The following is a 15461-nucleotide window of genomic DNA, read 5'->3' on the forward strand; positions in this document are numbered from 1 at the left end:
AGCGGCCGCACATCCACAGGGCAGACGTCAGCTCCGCCGTGTGTCGTGACCCAGCATCCAGGGCTCAGTAACCAGCTCAGAATAAAGCCCAAGAGCTGCCCTCTGCAGTCCCCTCTCCAGACCCATTTCACCCAGGGCGGAGCAGTGCCAGCCAGCTCCTGCTTTGCTAGCAGTTGTTCCTACCCATGCTATTCTGGGTGCCAGATGCTTTTGTTTCTTCCTGATTGAGCCCTCTGGACACCCCATGGATGCATATTCAGTGAGTGCCCACCTGGCATGAGAATGTGTAAACGGCATCTCCAAGCAGCCCAGAGGCTGGCATGGGCCCTGTTTTCTGTGTCTTCTGTCTCCTGACAGTGTGTGAGGGGCCCCTGTGGACCAGGCGGTATCCTTTCTGCATATCGTGCTGTGGACTCCATTCCTGGCTGCTCTGCATCTCTTTAGATACCCTTATCTTATCTAATTACAAGGAATTTCAGATTAATTTCATGGCCTCTGCTCCAAAGGACCTCTTATCTGTGAGGGCCTTGTATTTTAACCTTGTCATTCTTTTGTTGTTTGCCTTTAAAGGGGAGACAGCTAAGAAGGGGATGCTAGGATCTTGCTGGAATTGGGGCTGGGGGGAGGGGAAAAAGAGGGAGGCAGACAGACCTGGGACTTGTGTATTCTGCTCCATCCCCCTGCCTGCGTGTGGAGACAGCTGGCTGCTTACTCCCATGACAGCCACATGGTACCCAGCCACACAGAACAGGACCCGGGCAGGGACTCGTCTGCTGCCAACCTCTCCAGATCCCTTTGATATTTCCGACAGAGCAGTAAAAGACTCTTGACTATCATGTTTTGCCTTGCCTCTCTCTACCTCCTCCAAGACTCCTCAGTGTGGTTTCCATGGCTACCCCCAATCAGATTTGGCTTCCTGCAAAATTGGATTTCAAAGAAGGACAAGGCTTCAGAGGAATTTGTCCATTTAACAGAATGTCATTAGGAGTAAGGCTGACTGCTGAACCAGGGTCCTTAGATGATTAAGGAGGGGCCGCGCTCATGTGTGGAGGCAGGTTTCTGTCTGCAAGAGGAAACTTGATGCAACATGACAATGGCATATTGGAATCTGCCAGTCACTGCACTCTACCCAGCTCTGCACCTCCCTCTATCCCATCCCTCTAAAACCCACAATGGATGTAGAATATCTTTGCCTTGAGTTTCTGCTGCTTCCTTTGGTATAAGTAAGCTATGACAGGCAGTGAGGCCTGATAGGACATGCAATTATTGCTTTTTATCAAACAACCCTTTAACTTGTAGCCTAGATCAGCCTTTGACAAATATCCTTAAAGAAGAGGGGGAGGTTGTCAAATTTCCTTCCACTGCTGAGAGGAAAGCGAGGCAAAGTGCTGGGGTTACGTATAGGAGGGACCGTGTTTCCCTCGTTGTTTTTTAGAACAGTTTTAGATTTAAGAAGAATTGCAACGGTAGTACAGAGAGTTCCCATATAGTCTCCCTTGCCTTTTAACACATGTCAAAAGTACTCAAAAATGATTCCAGAGCAGCTAAAATTTTGTAGAAGGAGCACTGAGTGTGGTAAAAATAAAAATGCCCCAGCAGGGAACTGGTATTGCTCTGGAGCCTAGAGGAGGCAGCCTGCCCACCGTTAACTTTCCCAGGGCAAGAAGGCCTTGCAACAGGAGCCGGATTCCCTGAGACTCTTGCCAGCCCCTGTCCCCCACATTTCTACCTCAATTTACTGCAACTTGTGGTTGTGTCATGTAACCCTGAAACCAAGGCACCATTCCTCTTCAGATGGCAGGACTCAGATGTATAGATGGCTCAAAGCCGCTGGACCACTTAAAGGATCAAGCCCCCAACCCTGAAACTGTATCTCTGGAAGGAAACTATGCCAGGAGTCAGGCACTGCTACCAGGAGTCCTTCTGGAGAGTTTCTCCTTGCTGCTCCCATCCCCATATCCACAGTTCTGTCATTATTTCCCCTGATGCTGCTGTAAAAGCCACTTCACCCGTCTTCTCCGTTTTCTTTCTCTTACCACTCCCAGTGCTTCCCACATATTCTGTAGGTAGAATCTGAGAATAGAAACTCCATTTTTTACAAAGAGGAAATTGGTAGAGGTGAAGTGAGATGTGTATAAGATCACATACTATACAGGGGCTCAGTTTAGCTCACTCCCCAGCTCAAAATTTGTCAACGCCTCCCCAATGTCCACTCAACTGAGTTCAGAATCCTCACTCTGACTTTCAAGTCCCTTTACGATAGAACCTCAATTTTTCTTGACAAATTTCCCTACACCATCCAGTAAAAGAGGGTCATTTAGCTGTTCCTCAAGCAGAAGGCTTTTCCATCTTTGTTTACTCTGGTCCTTCCACCTGGAAAGCCCTCCTGCTCCTTCAAAGTCTGGTGTGTTCAGAATCATCTCAAATGCCACACACACCGCTAAACACACATACACTGGCACGTCCCTCCTTTTCTTATTATATTCATCTCCCTCCTTTTAGCGAGCGCTTTATACTTTTTTCATGGTACTTGGCCTATTGTACTTAAAAAAAAAAAACACTCTTTAAGATAATTGTAGATTCACAGAAGTTATGATAAATAATACAGAGCTATCCTCTTTACCCAGGTAACATCGTGCAATATCACAGGACCATATCACAGCCAGGACATTGACACCCAACACCTACTACTTTGAATAAGAGGGAAGCACACTTCTGTGATCTTGTCCTTCACTTTCCTCCCTTTGTCAGCTCTTAGAGGGAAAGGGCTGGGTCCCCCTCTGCCTCAGCTTTCTCCCTGGGTTACCCCTTCTTTTCCTTGCATCCTTTCAGACTTAGGGAGGAAGGGACACTTTGGCTCCCTGTGTCCATTGCAGCCGGACTGCTCTGATTCTCCCCAAAGTTGGTGGCTTGAGATTATTTATTGTGACATATGGTCATTCCCTTGAAACGTCCTGGTTTGCCTGACAAGCGGTTCTGCCCTGGTTTTCTGGGCGTGGACGAGCGATTTGGGTTGGAAATGACTGCTGTCCGACTTGGCGGGGCCTGACCCCGTCCTCGGATTCTGCCTCCTCGAGCTTCATTGCGGCGCCACGGTGGCTTTTCAACCTGCCCCCGAGGCCCGCTGTCCGGGACTTAGGATGGGGAGCCTCCCGGGGACGGGGTACCCGGGGGTGGCGTCGCGTCTTTGTTTTGACCGGGGGCTGGGGTGCGGGGGGCGCGGGGCGGCCGCCTCCTCCCTCGGGCACCGCCGTGAGGGCCGCGGGCCCGGCGCACAGGTGTAGCCGCCGCCCCGGCGTCCCGCCCGCGGCGCGCCGCTTCCTGAGCGCGCCCCGCCCTGCGGCTCAGCCCCGCGACGCCGGCGACAGAGGGCCAGGTGCCGCTGCAGCCCGCCCGCCCCTCTCCCGCCGCCCGCCACATGCAGGCCGCCGCCGCCCTCCCCGAGGAGATCCTTTGGCTCCTGGAAGGTAATGCCCCGCCGGGAGTCTCACGTGCCGAGCCCGGCAGCAGCCGAGACGACAGCGGCTCCCAAGGCCGGCCTTCCCCGTCAGCTCCCTCACCCACCGCCTTCTAGAACCTCGAGGCTGCCGGAGTCCTGACTCTGCAGAGCCAGCTGTTCATCCCCCGCCCAGGGTCCCTTTCACTCGCCTCAGTAACACATTTTCTTTTTCCTCAAGGCGTCTCCACCTCCCACGTAGCCTCCAGGCTTCTGAGCAAGTTCAGGCCGCGTTCATGGTCCCCGGGCCGCCGTGCTGGCCTTCAAGCTGTCCCTTTCTCCTCGGGACGCCCTGCGCCTATAGGTTTCGCTCTCGTCCCTCTCCCGCCCTGACTCTGTCCGTCCCGCTCACAGGGTGCCTTGACCTTCCTGCTTAGAGCGCCCCAGGCTCCCAAGGGGCTGTGAGGGCTCACGGGCTCCTGTCAGCCAAGGCCCGGGCACCCAGACCCTAGGTCCCCTTCACCCTCCTGCAGCTCCGGGGGTCCCTCATGCACCTGGGGCAGGCGGATCCTAGTATTACATCTCTTCCCTTTCTAGAAGTGCCCCATTGCGGTGTGTTCAGTCACTAACACTCAACACATCCCGCTGTAACACTCCAGAGTTACAAGATCATCTGCTTGCCTCACACTTTTTCTGGTGAAAGTAACTTGCTGTTCCTGTAACTGACCTTCCTGGAAGGACAGGGACCTGGAGTCTGTGCTTGCATAAGGGTTCCAGGAGGAAACTCATCCGAATTAAGCCTTTTGGCATCTATGTGACAAATGGCCTGCTTTGGGCAGGTCATACTTTTGGCAAGAAGTTTTGTTTTGTTTTGTTTTTTTCAGTTTCTCTCAATTTAATTGGTTTTATATCTCCATTATCTTGTTATTTTGGTCTAAATGCCTCCTAATCAAATATTTGGCAAGTCTTTTCAGTCTGTTTGTGGCTCGGTTTCCATTCTGGGTTGCTTCTCTGTAAAAGCTGTCAACTAGGTATTTCTTCTGAGGTGAAGTTTCCAAATTTATTTTACTTATGACCCGAGTGAATCTAAACTTTCAGAATAGAACAGTATTTGCAGGGTAAAAGCATCACCCGGGTGTCTAAGAAGAAGCAACCCAGCCTTTCCCTCTACTGTTGGTTCAATAATTCCAAGTGTAAAGAGAGGCTCTACATGTCTGGTTTCCAGGAGAGAAGGAACTGTGGCAAAAAGTTTCATTCTGCCCTTGCAGTTAAAGGTATAATCTGATTCTTTTTATTGGTATCTGTCATTTGTTGAGAGGGAACCTATTTTACAACCTAGTTAAACTAGACTTCCATTTTGTGTGCCGCCTTGGTAGAAGATTCCTTTTAATTTTCAGAAGCTTGCAATGACATCCACTCCTTCAACGTTTTTGATGTGCAGTTCTTTATTGTTCAAAACTGACACTTTGGTAAACAGCTCATTTCTGCACCTGCCACCTTCCTTTAGTTTAGATTATTTTCTTGTTAGCTGACTGTTTTTAATTGAAGTCTTCAGATCTCCTCCTAAAGCAGAACCTTTGTTTGCTGACAAGTAGAGCAGGGTATGAATGGAGATTAATTGCGTGTCACATACTTTTGTGTCAAACTTGCTGTGTCTTAACAATCTCTGTTGGTGCTCGGGTCTTTAGAATATACGGAGGAGTCTGAGATTAAATTTTAAGGAGCTTTGTTGGTTAATATATTTCTTTAAGGCTTTTTTTTTTTTAAGTTTGCAATTAGAGTCTGAATCTGAAGTAGAGAGAAAAATGTGAAAGTGGGATTCAACCAATAATTCTATTGAAAAGTGTTTGAAGAATATACTTTTGAAAGGTTCATGTAATCATAGCAACATATTGGTTGTAGGTTTTGTTTTTTATGGAACACACTCTGGTGTAGACCAGCAGAATTATTCATTGTACTACAAATAATTTGTAGATATTATAAACCCATAATGGCTATCCATTTATCGTCTGTTGCTGTTTGTCTCCCCACCCCCCCACACACACTTTTTAAGGTTAACTGTTGACAATTAGAAAATATGTAGGTCCTGATCTCTATGTCGTCACTCAGTGGAGGGAGTCACAGGGTGAGAGTGCTGCCACTTTAGTGCTGCCACAGGCCGTGCGGGTGGAGTTTCCACAATGAATTACTACTTTCATAAACCAAGGCATAAGCATTTACACAGTGATTTAACACTAGCCATCACAGCCCTAACTTAAGCATTTATTTATTTATAACTACATGAGCATAAATGACAGGGGCATTTTTTGACATAGTATGTGTGCTTTGAAAAATAAAATATGCAAAGCATTGTGAAAGGTTTATGCCAAATTTTGCATAATGAAGGGAACAGAAATTCTGAAGGTCTAAAATTAATTTTGTTAAATTTTAAACATTTGAAAGTGTTTCATTTGACCAAGAAGCTCCACTTCTAGGAATCCGTGTTACTGAAATTAAAGGACATGAAGTATGTGTACCAGGGTCCATAGTAAATGTCCATGAGTTAGGAAAGGTCAGGTGATGGTATGAATGATTATTCATTTTATGGAATATTTTGCAGCCATTAAAAAGGTTGTGGTGGATCTGTATATATCGGCTTGGAAAGTGTCCATAACATATTTTTAAGACTAAAAAGCAAGGTACACCGTAGTATATATAATATACCATTTATGTTTGAAAACAGCAACAAAACCCCATATATTATGTATGTTTGTGTAAGCCTAGGAGGGACTAAGAAAGAATATACACCAAGCTCCTAACATTGGTTTCCTAGGGAGGGGAGTGAGAGAGTGGGGGAGAGATTACTAATTTTATTTCATACATCTTCATGTTGTTTGAACCATGACAATGACCATGTATTACTTTTGTAATAGGAAGAAACAACCAGGAAGGTTATTTAAAAGGAAAAGGAACAAAAAACGAAAAGAAGCTTAGAGAGGTCAGAGTTCGAAAGGGCCATTAACCAGGGTTGTGATTATGCTTTTCTCTTGGTAGCTCTAAGGGTGTGTGGAAGGTGGGGATTTTTTTTTTTTTTTTAATGCTTTCTTGGATTTTGGGCAAATATTAAAGCAGTGAGAGGTTTCTAGGGTAACTCAGGAAACATCTTCCTCAGATAGACTCTGTCAAGCTCTCATATAGAAATAGTAACTAGTCCATATCAGCAAATAAGTACCTTATAGATAAGTAAAGTGAAGGGCATTTACTGCCTTATTGAAAGAGAAGGAAATATTCAGGTCTGTTTTCAAATAATCAGGCTTCAGATGTAGAAGTTATCTTTTCGTTTTTGTTTGGTGATAACCACGCTGAAAACAAAAACAATGGAGTGCTGGCAGTTTGCATAATCTTTGTTTCACAGATACAAACATAATCAGTTTCTTCCTTGTCTTTCTAGCCCCACTTTTGAAGTCAGAAGCACAAGAGGCAAGTACGAAGGAAGGAGAATAAATATTTCTTTAGTTCACAATTTGTCTTGTGTGATGGAATGGGGCTTACTGACTTTAATAGCTAATAGGTCCCAACTATCTACAAGGTACCTAAATCCTGCTCAAATATGGATTAGAGACAAAATAACATCCACAACTCGGCTGCATTTAGTAGCAATTGCTGCATTAACGCTGATTCCAATATGCCTATGGTTACTTATTTTTAAACTTTCTTGGAAAGAAGAAGTCATTAATCATTTCCTTCCAGATTGTTCTCCAGATTTGTATTGGTCCTCCATGTAGCCAACCATAAAATCCTTTTCAACATAGTAAAACTCCAATTCTGTGGAACTCGCGGGAGTGAGTTGTGCTGGATAGCTGAAGATATTCTCTTTAAGCACTCTTTTTTTTTTTTTTTTTTTTTTAACTTAGTCCCTTGATAGATTCTTTATTTATTTATTTATTTATTATTTTTGGCTGTGTTGGGTCTTCATTTCTGTGCGAGGGCCTTCCCTAGCTGCGGCAAGTGGGGGCCACTCTTCATCGCGGTGCGCGGGCCTCTCACTATCGCGGCCTCTCTTGTTGCGGAGCACAGGCTCCAGACGCGCAGGCTCAGTAGTTGTGGCTCACGGGCCCAGTTGCTCCGTGGCATGTGGGATCTTCCCAGACCAGGGCTCGAACCCGTGTCCCCTGCATTAGCAGGCAGATTCTCAACCACTGCGCCACCAGGGAAGCCCCAAGCACTCTTTTTATTATAAACATTTGTGATCAGTTTTTTCTCAGATGCAGTAGGAACTTCTCACACTTCCTCAACCAACCAGTCTGTGTTCAAAGGCACCTCCTCTGAACACTATAACTCAGAGTTGTTATAGTGAATATCATTTATCATACTTTATGGGAATATTGAGTTGTTTAGGGATTTTTCTGCCATAATTGCCCCTGGACTGCTTTGTGAATGTCTATGTCTGTTTTACTTTTTAATTTTTGTCATTTTTTTTTCCTACTGTTAGACCAGGCCTATCACTTTGCACTGCTCTCAGTGTATCTGTATCCCCAATGCTATTGGAACATCAGATAATTAAGTTCATTGGAATTAAGATATGTGTGAAAGAAAGTATGAAGGGCTCTCTTGATGAACACAGTACCCAAACCGTTAGGCCTGCACTTTGTAACATGTACTGTGGCTGCTCAGAGTCTTTTTTTTTAAATAAATTTATTTATTTATTTTTGGCTGCATTGGGTCTTCAGTGCTGTGCACAGGCTTTCTCTAGTTGCGGCGAGTGGGGGCTACTCTTCACTGAGGTGTGCGGGCTTCTCATTGCGGTGGCTTCTCTTTCTTGCCGAGCACTGGCTCTAGGCACACGGGCTCAGTAGTTGTGGTGCACGGGCTTAGTTGCTCCGTGGCATGTGGGATCTTCCCGGACCAGGGCTCGAACCCGTGTCCCCTGCATTGGCAGGCGGATTCTTAACCACTGCACCACCAGGGAAGTCCAACTCAGAGTCTTTTTTACTTAATTTTTGATACTGGGTTGTCTTCTAGATAGGTGATGTTACTTCGGTTGAATTCTGAAAGGTATATGACCATACTTCTATTTCTTTTTTGTTAAATTTTTTGGTTATAAGAGCAATAATGCTCATTGTAGAAAATTTAGAAAACACATAAGAGCAATAATGCTCATTGTAGAAAATTTAGAAAACACAAGGATATACAGCCACCCATAGTCAACAATTGTTAAATTTCCATTTATTTCTTTCAGTTATTATTATTTGTACATGCTTTAAAAGTTGTGACATTTTGTGTGTATAGTTTTGTATACTGATTTTTCCACTGATAGTTTTTATTTGCTATGGTCTCCTGAGCATTTTCCTAGATCACTAAGTTCTTTTTTTTCTTTTGAGTGATTTTGAAGTTATACATCCTGGTTTTATTCCACTGATAGTTTTACCTTTATGGGAAAAAAAAACCCAAAAACATTTCCCTCTGATTAGCAACGTTAAGAATGAAACAGTATCTTCTAGCTCTTTCCTCCTGTGTGAAATGTGAAATTGCTGATATAATCTTGGATTTTAGATTCAGAGAATTATTAATGTTTTATTGTGTATATTGGATTACAATAATTATTTTTTGACATTTGCATAATATTTAAAACCATAGCTATAATAATATTTTTTCTTCCTGTTTAACTTGTTCATTGCTTACTTTTTGTATCATGGCTTTTTCATTCTTAAACTCTTTATCTCTTAGATATTTAGACTTTGCTAGAATGGTAGCCACTGGCCGCATGTGGCTATTTAAATTTAAATTAACTAAAATTAAATAAAAACCAAAAAAATCAGTTACGCAATTGCACTAGCTACATTTCAGCTGCTCAGTAGCCACAGTGCCTGCTGTATTGGACAGTGCATAAAACCCTACTAGATGACAATTGAGAATATAATGCTGAGTGAATTTCTCAGGAAGGGTACTTTGATAGTACCCTTACTGAGCCCCTCCAAGTTTGAGTATGTGTCTATCTAGTTTCATATAAACTTAGCTGTGGGCATGAGGTTCTAGGGTCACACTCTTTCCCTTTCTTCCCCTTTCTCTCAACTTAAACTCTCGAAGTTTTACCCTTATCTTCTGGTCTTCGATTTTGTGGAGGAGAAGTCTGATGCCAGCCTGATATATTTCTTTTATAACCCATTCCTCCCACTGCCTGCCTGGATGTTTATAGGATATTTTTCTTTGCTCTCAAAAATGTCACTAGATAATTTCAAGGTTTTAGACTTTTTAATAATTTTGCCTGGTATTTAGTGAACCCTTTTGATCTAAAGACTCAGGTCTTTAACTTGAGAAAATTTTTTCTATTGTCATTGCTTCTACTCCATCTCTTTTATTCTGTCATACTAGGATTTATATTATAAATATATTAGGACCCTGATCTATTCTCTGTGTTTCATCTCTTTTATTGTCTCATCCGTCAGTGACTTCATTACAGTTTTAAATTCAGCATTTATTTATTTAAAAAAATTTCCATGTGTTCTTTCCTCATCACTCATTGTTTCATTTTCATTACATCTGTAAATATGGCTTATAGGCATAATGACTTTTTTTTTTTATAAATTTATTTATGTATTTATTTTTTATTTTTGGCTGTGTTGGGTCTTCGTTTCTGTGCGAGGGCTTTCTCTAGTTGCGGCGAGCGGGGGCCAGTCTTCATCGCGGTGCGCGGGCCTCTCACTATCGCGGCCTCTCTTGTTGCAGAGCCCAGGCTCCAGACGTGCAGGCTCAGTAGTTGTGGCTCACGGGCCCAGTTGCTCCGCGGCATGTGGGATCTTCCCAGACCAGGGCTCGAACCCGTGTCCCCTGCATTGGCAGGCAGATTCTCAACCACTGCACCACCAGGGAAGCCCCATAATGACTTTTTGAATGTTGTTGAAAATATGATTAGAAATTTTCTAAACATTTGTGTTCTTTAATAATAAATCTGCTTCAGAGGGAGACATTTTCTCTAGTTCTTCAAGATATAGTTTTCTTTTTGAACTTTGTTTTCTCATAGGTCCTGTATATTTGTTTTGTGATAAGTTTGCCTAGGTTCAAATCCTGACTCTGCCACTTTCTTACTAGTATTTAACTTTGGGTCTTAGCTGTAAAATGGGGATAATAATAGTACCTATCTCATAGAATTTAAATGAGGAATAAAGGACTAAATATTTGAAAAGAACTTAGAATAATATCTAGAATGTATTACACACCATATGTTTGGTAAATAAAATTAAAATTTTTTTTTTCTTTGAGGAAGTCCTATTGATCTCTCTTCTTGCAGCTGCCTCTCCACAGGAAAACTCCTAGGCATGGCCCTTTGCTTGGGTTGGTGGTTCATCCTTGCTACTCCAAATTAGGGGAGGTTTGTAGGGGTTCTTTCAGGATCTTCTTCATTTCCTTCCTTCCTTAGATCAGAGTCCAGTGATTATTTCTATGAGAAGCTTTTTGGAGAAAGGAGAGAGGAAGTTAGCTTCCCTGCTAACTTAAGAAAGACATGTGTTCCCTACCTTGTTATAGAATGCTTTGTATGTGTGTGTGTTTGTGTAAAAATAGTATTTTTGTACTACTTGTCAGTTGAAAAAAAATGAAAGGTTTAATCTTCCCCTTCTCCCTTTCTGTTTTTATAAACAGAACTATTTTTTTTTAATTAATTAATTTATTTTTGGCTGTGTTGGGTCTTCGTTTCTGTGCGAGGGCTTTCTCTAGTTGCGGCAAGTGGGGGCCACTCTTCATCACGGTGCGCAGGCCTCTCACTATCGCGGCCTCTCTTGTTGCGGAGCACAAGCTCCAGTCGCGCAGGCTCAGTAATTGTGGCTCACGGGCCTAGTTGCTCCGCGGCATGTGGGATCTTCCCAGACCAAGGCTCGAACCCGTGTGCCCTGCATTGGCAGGCATACTCTCAACCACTGCACCACCAGGGAAGCCCCAGAACTATTTTTTTAATTGGTAGAAATATTTTAGTTTCATTGTGGGTATAGCCTAGATGTTAACTGGTCTGCCCAGGCCTTTTGAACTCTAGGCAAGATCTACTCCCCATTGTGGAAGCCCGAACATCTCCTCAAGATCTGAATAATTCTCAATGGGCATGCATTCTCAAGGTTACTTTTGCTTCCAGGATCCCCTCCTTCCATGTGTGCTTTCTGTAGGCCTAAACTAGCGGTTCCCAAATGGGGTGATTTTGTCCCATGGGGGCATTTGGCAACACTTGGAGACATTTTTTGTTGTCACAGCTGGGGAGGGTGCTATTGGCACCTAATGGGTAGAGGCCAGGGATGCTGCTCAGCTTCCTACAATGCATAGGATAGCCTCCACAACAAAGAATTATCCAGCCCCAAATGTCATTAGTGCCAAGGTTGAGAAACCATGTTCTTGACATATATCCTTGCCTTCAATTTCCGCAAAGACCTACCCACATGAAGTCCCTGTGAGTGTAGAAGACATCACTGGAGAGTCAGCGGGTGCGGGGAGAGGGAGGAAGGGTTTCCACTGCAGTAATGCAAACGATTTCAAATTGAATATTAGGCATCCCTATTCCTAAAGCCCCTTTTCCCACTCCAGTCATCAGACAGTGACCTCTGGCCTTTCACCTGATGTAGTTCTCAGCCTTATGCTTTCTCACTGGCACTTTCTCCCTTTATCCTATCTGGAGCAAAACAAAAAAATTTTTTTTTTCCCTTGCCACATGGAAAGGCAGTTTAGCTATCTGTTTAGTGGTTTAGGTTCCCACCAACACCCACACATGGAGAAACAAATTACTTTGCCAAACCATGGCGATTCTCTTCCTAAGAGGAATTCTAGTGCCAACTATTAAGATAATAACATTTTTACCTCTTTATATAAGTGTAATACTTAAACAATTTTTAATCATTTTAAATACAGGAAAAATAAGATAAGTTTCAAGTTTTACCATCATCTGAGAATCTTAACATATTAACATAACTATCATAGATCTAATTTTTTCATGTTATAAACCATTACACTGTACAGAAATCCTATAATTTCTGCTACGTTTATTCATATTTATTTCCCCTGTGTTTCCAAGTTCATTGCTTGCTTTTCCAGTTTGTCAGTACTGCATTATAGGTTAGGTGATTATAACAGCTGGCTTTTCAGGTTTGGAGTCTTTGAGTTCCACTGTTTAATTTTACTATCCAGCTTTTACATGGAACATAGGACAGATGTGGGCTTAGAAACAGAGTGGTCTTAGCATCCAGAGAGCAAGCTTTCCTGAAGGCTTATGGCTTTGATAAAATCATTTATGAATTACTTAAATTCTCATCTAGGGTCTCCTCTTAACATTGTTGATATTCTAATATTAGTATGTTATAGGGAAATAAAATTTTTATTCACATAATAGGAACTTTACTAAAATGTATCCAGTGGCACATACTTATACATACTTAAACCAATATAGTAGTTGAGTTGGAATTAATTAAGGTACTGTATATTATAAATCAAGTATGAGAAGTATCCTGGATACTTAGAAAGCTACAGAAAATCTCTCTTAACTGCATTGTAATAAACGCCCTTAAAATCACTCTCTCTTTAAAGTAAATTTTCCTTTTTGATAACTCTTTGTGTGAACCTCTTCATCCATCGATTCCTCCCTCTCTTCCTTCCTTCCTTCCCAGTACTTTATTAAGGTATGATTTACGTACATAAAATGCACTAATGTTAAGTGTTACAACTGGATGACTTTCATGTATGTATGACTGTGTGACTGTGTGACTACAACCCACATCAAGACGTAAACATTTCCATCTCCCTAGAAAGTTTCCTTTCCAGTTCTGGAACTTCATAGATCAGTATGATCTCTTTTGTGTCTGTCCTCAGCATAATGTTTTTGAGAGTTATCCATGTTGTTCTGTGTATCAGATTTATCTTATCCTTTTGCTAAGTAGTATTCCATTGTGTGAATATTCCACAGTTTGTTTATCCATTCTTCTTCTCTTGAACATTGAGTTGTTCAGTTTTGGGTTATTATGAATATAGCTGCTATGAGCATTCTTGTATAACTTGTTTTGTAACATAAACACTCATTTCTCCTGGATAACTATCTAAGAGTGGAATTACTTGGTCGTAGGGCATGAATACATTTAATTTTATTGGAAACTCCAGTTTCCCAAAGTGATTGTACCTATTTTACAATCCCACCAACAGTGTATGAGAATTCCAAGTGCTCCATTTCCTCACCAACACTTGATGTTGTGGTCTTTTTATTTTTAGATATTCTGGTAGATGTTATGGTCCATGTATTGTTTTAATTACAAAAATAACTTATGGATACATTTTTATTGTAGAATATTTGCACAACATAGAAGTATATAGACTACTTGACCTAGCCACAGCAGTCAGACAAGAAAAAGAAATAAAAGGTATCCAAGTTGGAAGGGAAGAGGTAAAATTGTCATTATATGCAGATGACATGATACTCTATAGAGAAGACCCTAAAGACTCCACACAAAAACTATTAGAACTAATAAATGAATTCAGCAAGGTAGCAGGTTACAAGATTAATATACAGAAATCTGTTGAATTTTTTTTACACTAACAATGAAATATAAGAAAGAGAAAGTGAAAAAACAATCCCATTTAAAATTGTGTCAAAAACATACCTAGGAATAAACCTAACCAAGGAGATGAAAGACCTATATGCAGAGAACTATAAAACAATGATAAAAGAAATTGAAAATGATTCAAAGAAATGGAAAGATATCCCATGCTCTTTGATTGGAAGAATTAATATTGTTAAAATGGCCATACTACCCAAAGCAACATACAGATTTAATGTGATCCCTATCAAACTACCCATGACATTTTTCACACAACAAGAACAAATAATCTTAAATTTTTTATGGAACCACAGAAGACCCAGAATTTCCAAAGCAATCCTGAGGAAAAAGAACAAAGCTGGAGGCATAACCCTCCCAGGCTTCAGACAATATTCAAAGCTACAGTAATCAAAACAGCATGGTAGGGCTTCCCTGGTGGCGCAGTGGTTAAGAATCTGCCTGCCAATGCAGGGGACACAGGTTCGAGCCCTGGTCCCGGAAGATCCCACATGCTGTGGAGCAACTAAGCCTGTGCGCCACAACTACTAAGCCTGCACTCTAGAGCCCACGAGGCACAACTACTCAGCCCGCGTGCCACAACTACTGAAGCCTGTGCATCTAGAGCCTGTGCTCTGCAATAAGAGAAGCCACCGCAATGAGAAGCCCACTCACCACAACAAAGAGTAGCCCCCGCTCGCCGCAAGTAGAGAAAGCCTGCGCGCAGCAGCAAAGACCCAACACAGCCAAAAATAAATAAATAAAATAAATAAATTTATTAAAAAAAAAACAGCATGGTATTGGCACAAAAACAGACATATAGATCAATGGAACAGAATAGAGAGCTGAGAAACACATAGTTAAGGTCAATTAATCTTTGACAAAGGAAGCAAGCATATACAATGGAGAAAAGACAGCCTCTTCAGCAAGTGGTGTTGGGAGAGCTGGACAGCCTCATGTAAATCAATAATGTACATTAGAACACTCCCTCACATCATACACAAAAATAAACTCAAAATGGCGTAAAGACTTAAATATAAGACATGACATCATAGGACGCCTAGAAGAGAATATAGGCAAAACATTCTCCGACATAAATTGTAGCAGTGTTTTCTTAGATCAGTCTCCCAAGGTAATAGAAATAAAAGCAAAAGTAAACAAATGGGTCCTAATCAAACTTATAAGCATTTGCACAGCAAAGGAAACCATAAACAAAACAAAACAAAAAGCCTAACAGAATGGGAAAAAATATTTGCAAACTGTGGGACCAACAAGGGCTTAATTTCCAAAATATACAAACAGCTTATACAACTCAATATGAAAAAAACAAACAACTCAATTGAAAAATGGGCAGAAGAACTAAATAGACATTTCTACAAAGAAGACAACCAGATAGGCAACAGGCACATGAAAAGATGCTCAACATCGCTAATTATTAGAGAAATGCAAATCAAAACTACAACGAGTTATCACCTCACACCAGTCAGAAT

The 15461-nt window shown here is 42.0% G+C and overlaps 1 protein-coding gene across 1 annotated transcript in view; it reads left to right on the forward strand.

The window, feature by feature from the left end:
• The first annotated feature begins 3400 nt into the window (after positions 1-3400).
• The window catches only part of SKAP1 (src kinase associated phosphoprotein 1), a 290911-nt gene continuing 278850 nt past the window's right edge, over positions 3401-15461 (forward strand). The window contains exon 1 of the mRNA XM_036837890.1: positions 3401-3467. Coding sequence (XP_036693785.1) covers positions 3419-3467 — 49 coding nt within the window. The 5' untranslated portion in view covers positions 3401-3418. The remainder of the gene's footprint in view (positions 3468-15461) is intronic.

The sequence above is a fragment of the Balaenoptera musculus genome, chromosome 20, assembly GCF_009873245.2.
Source record: "Balaenoptera musculus isolate JJ_BM4_2016_0621 chromosome 20, mBalMus1.pri.v3, whole genome shotgun sequence".
In the NCBI taxonomy this organism is placed as follows: Eukaryota; Metazoa; Chordata; class Mammalia; order Artiodactyla; family Balaenopteridae; genus Balaenoptera; species Balaenoptera musculus.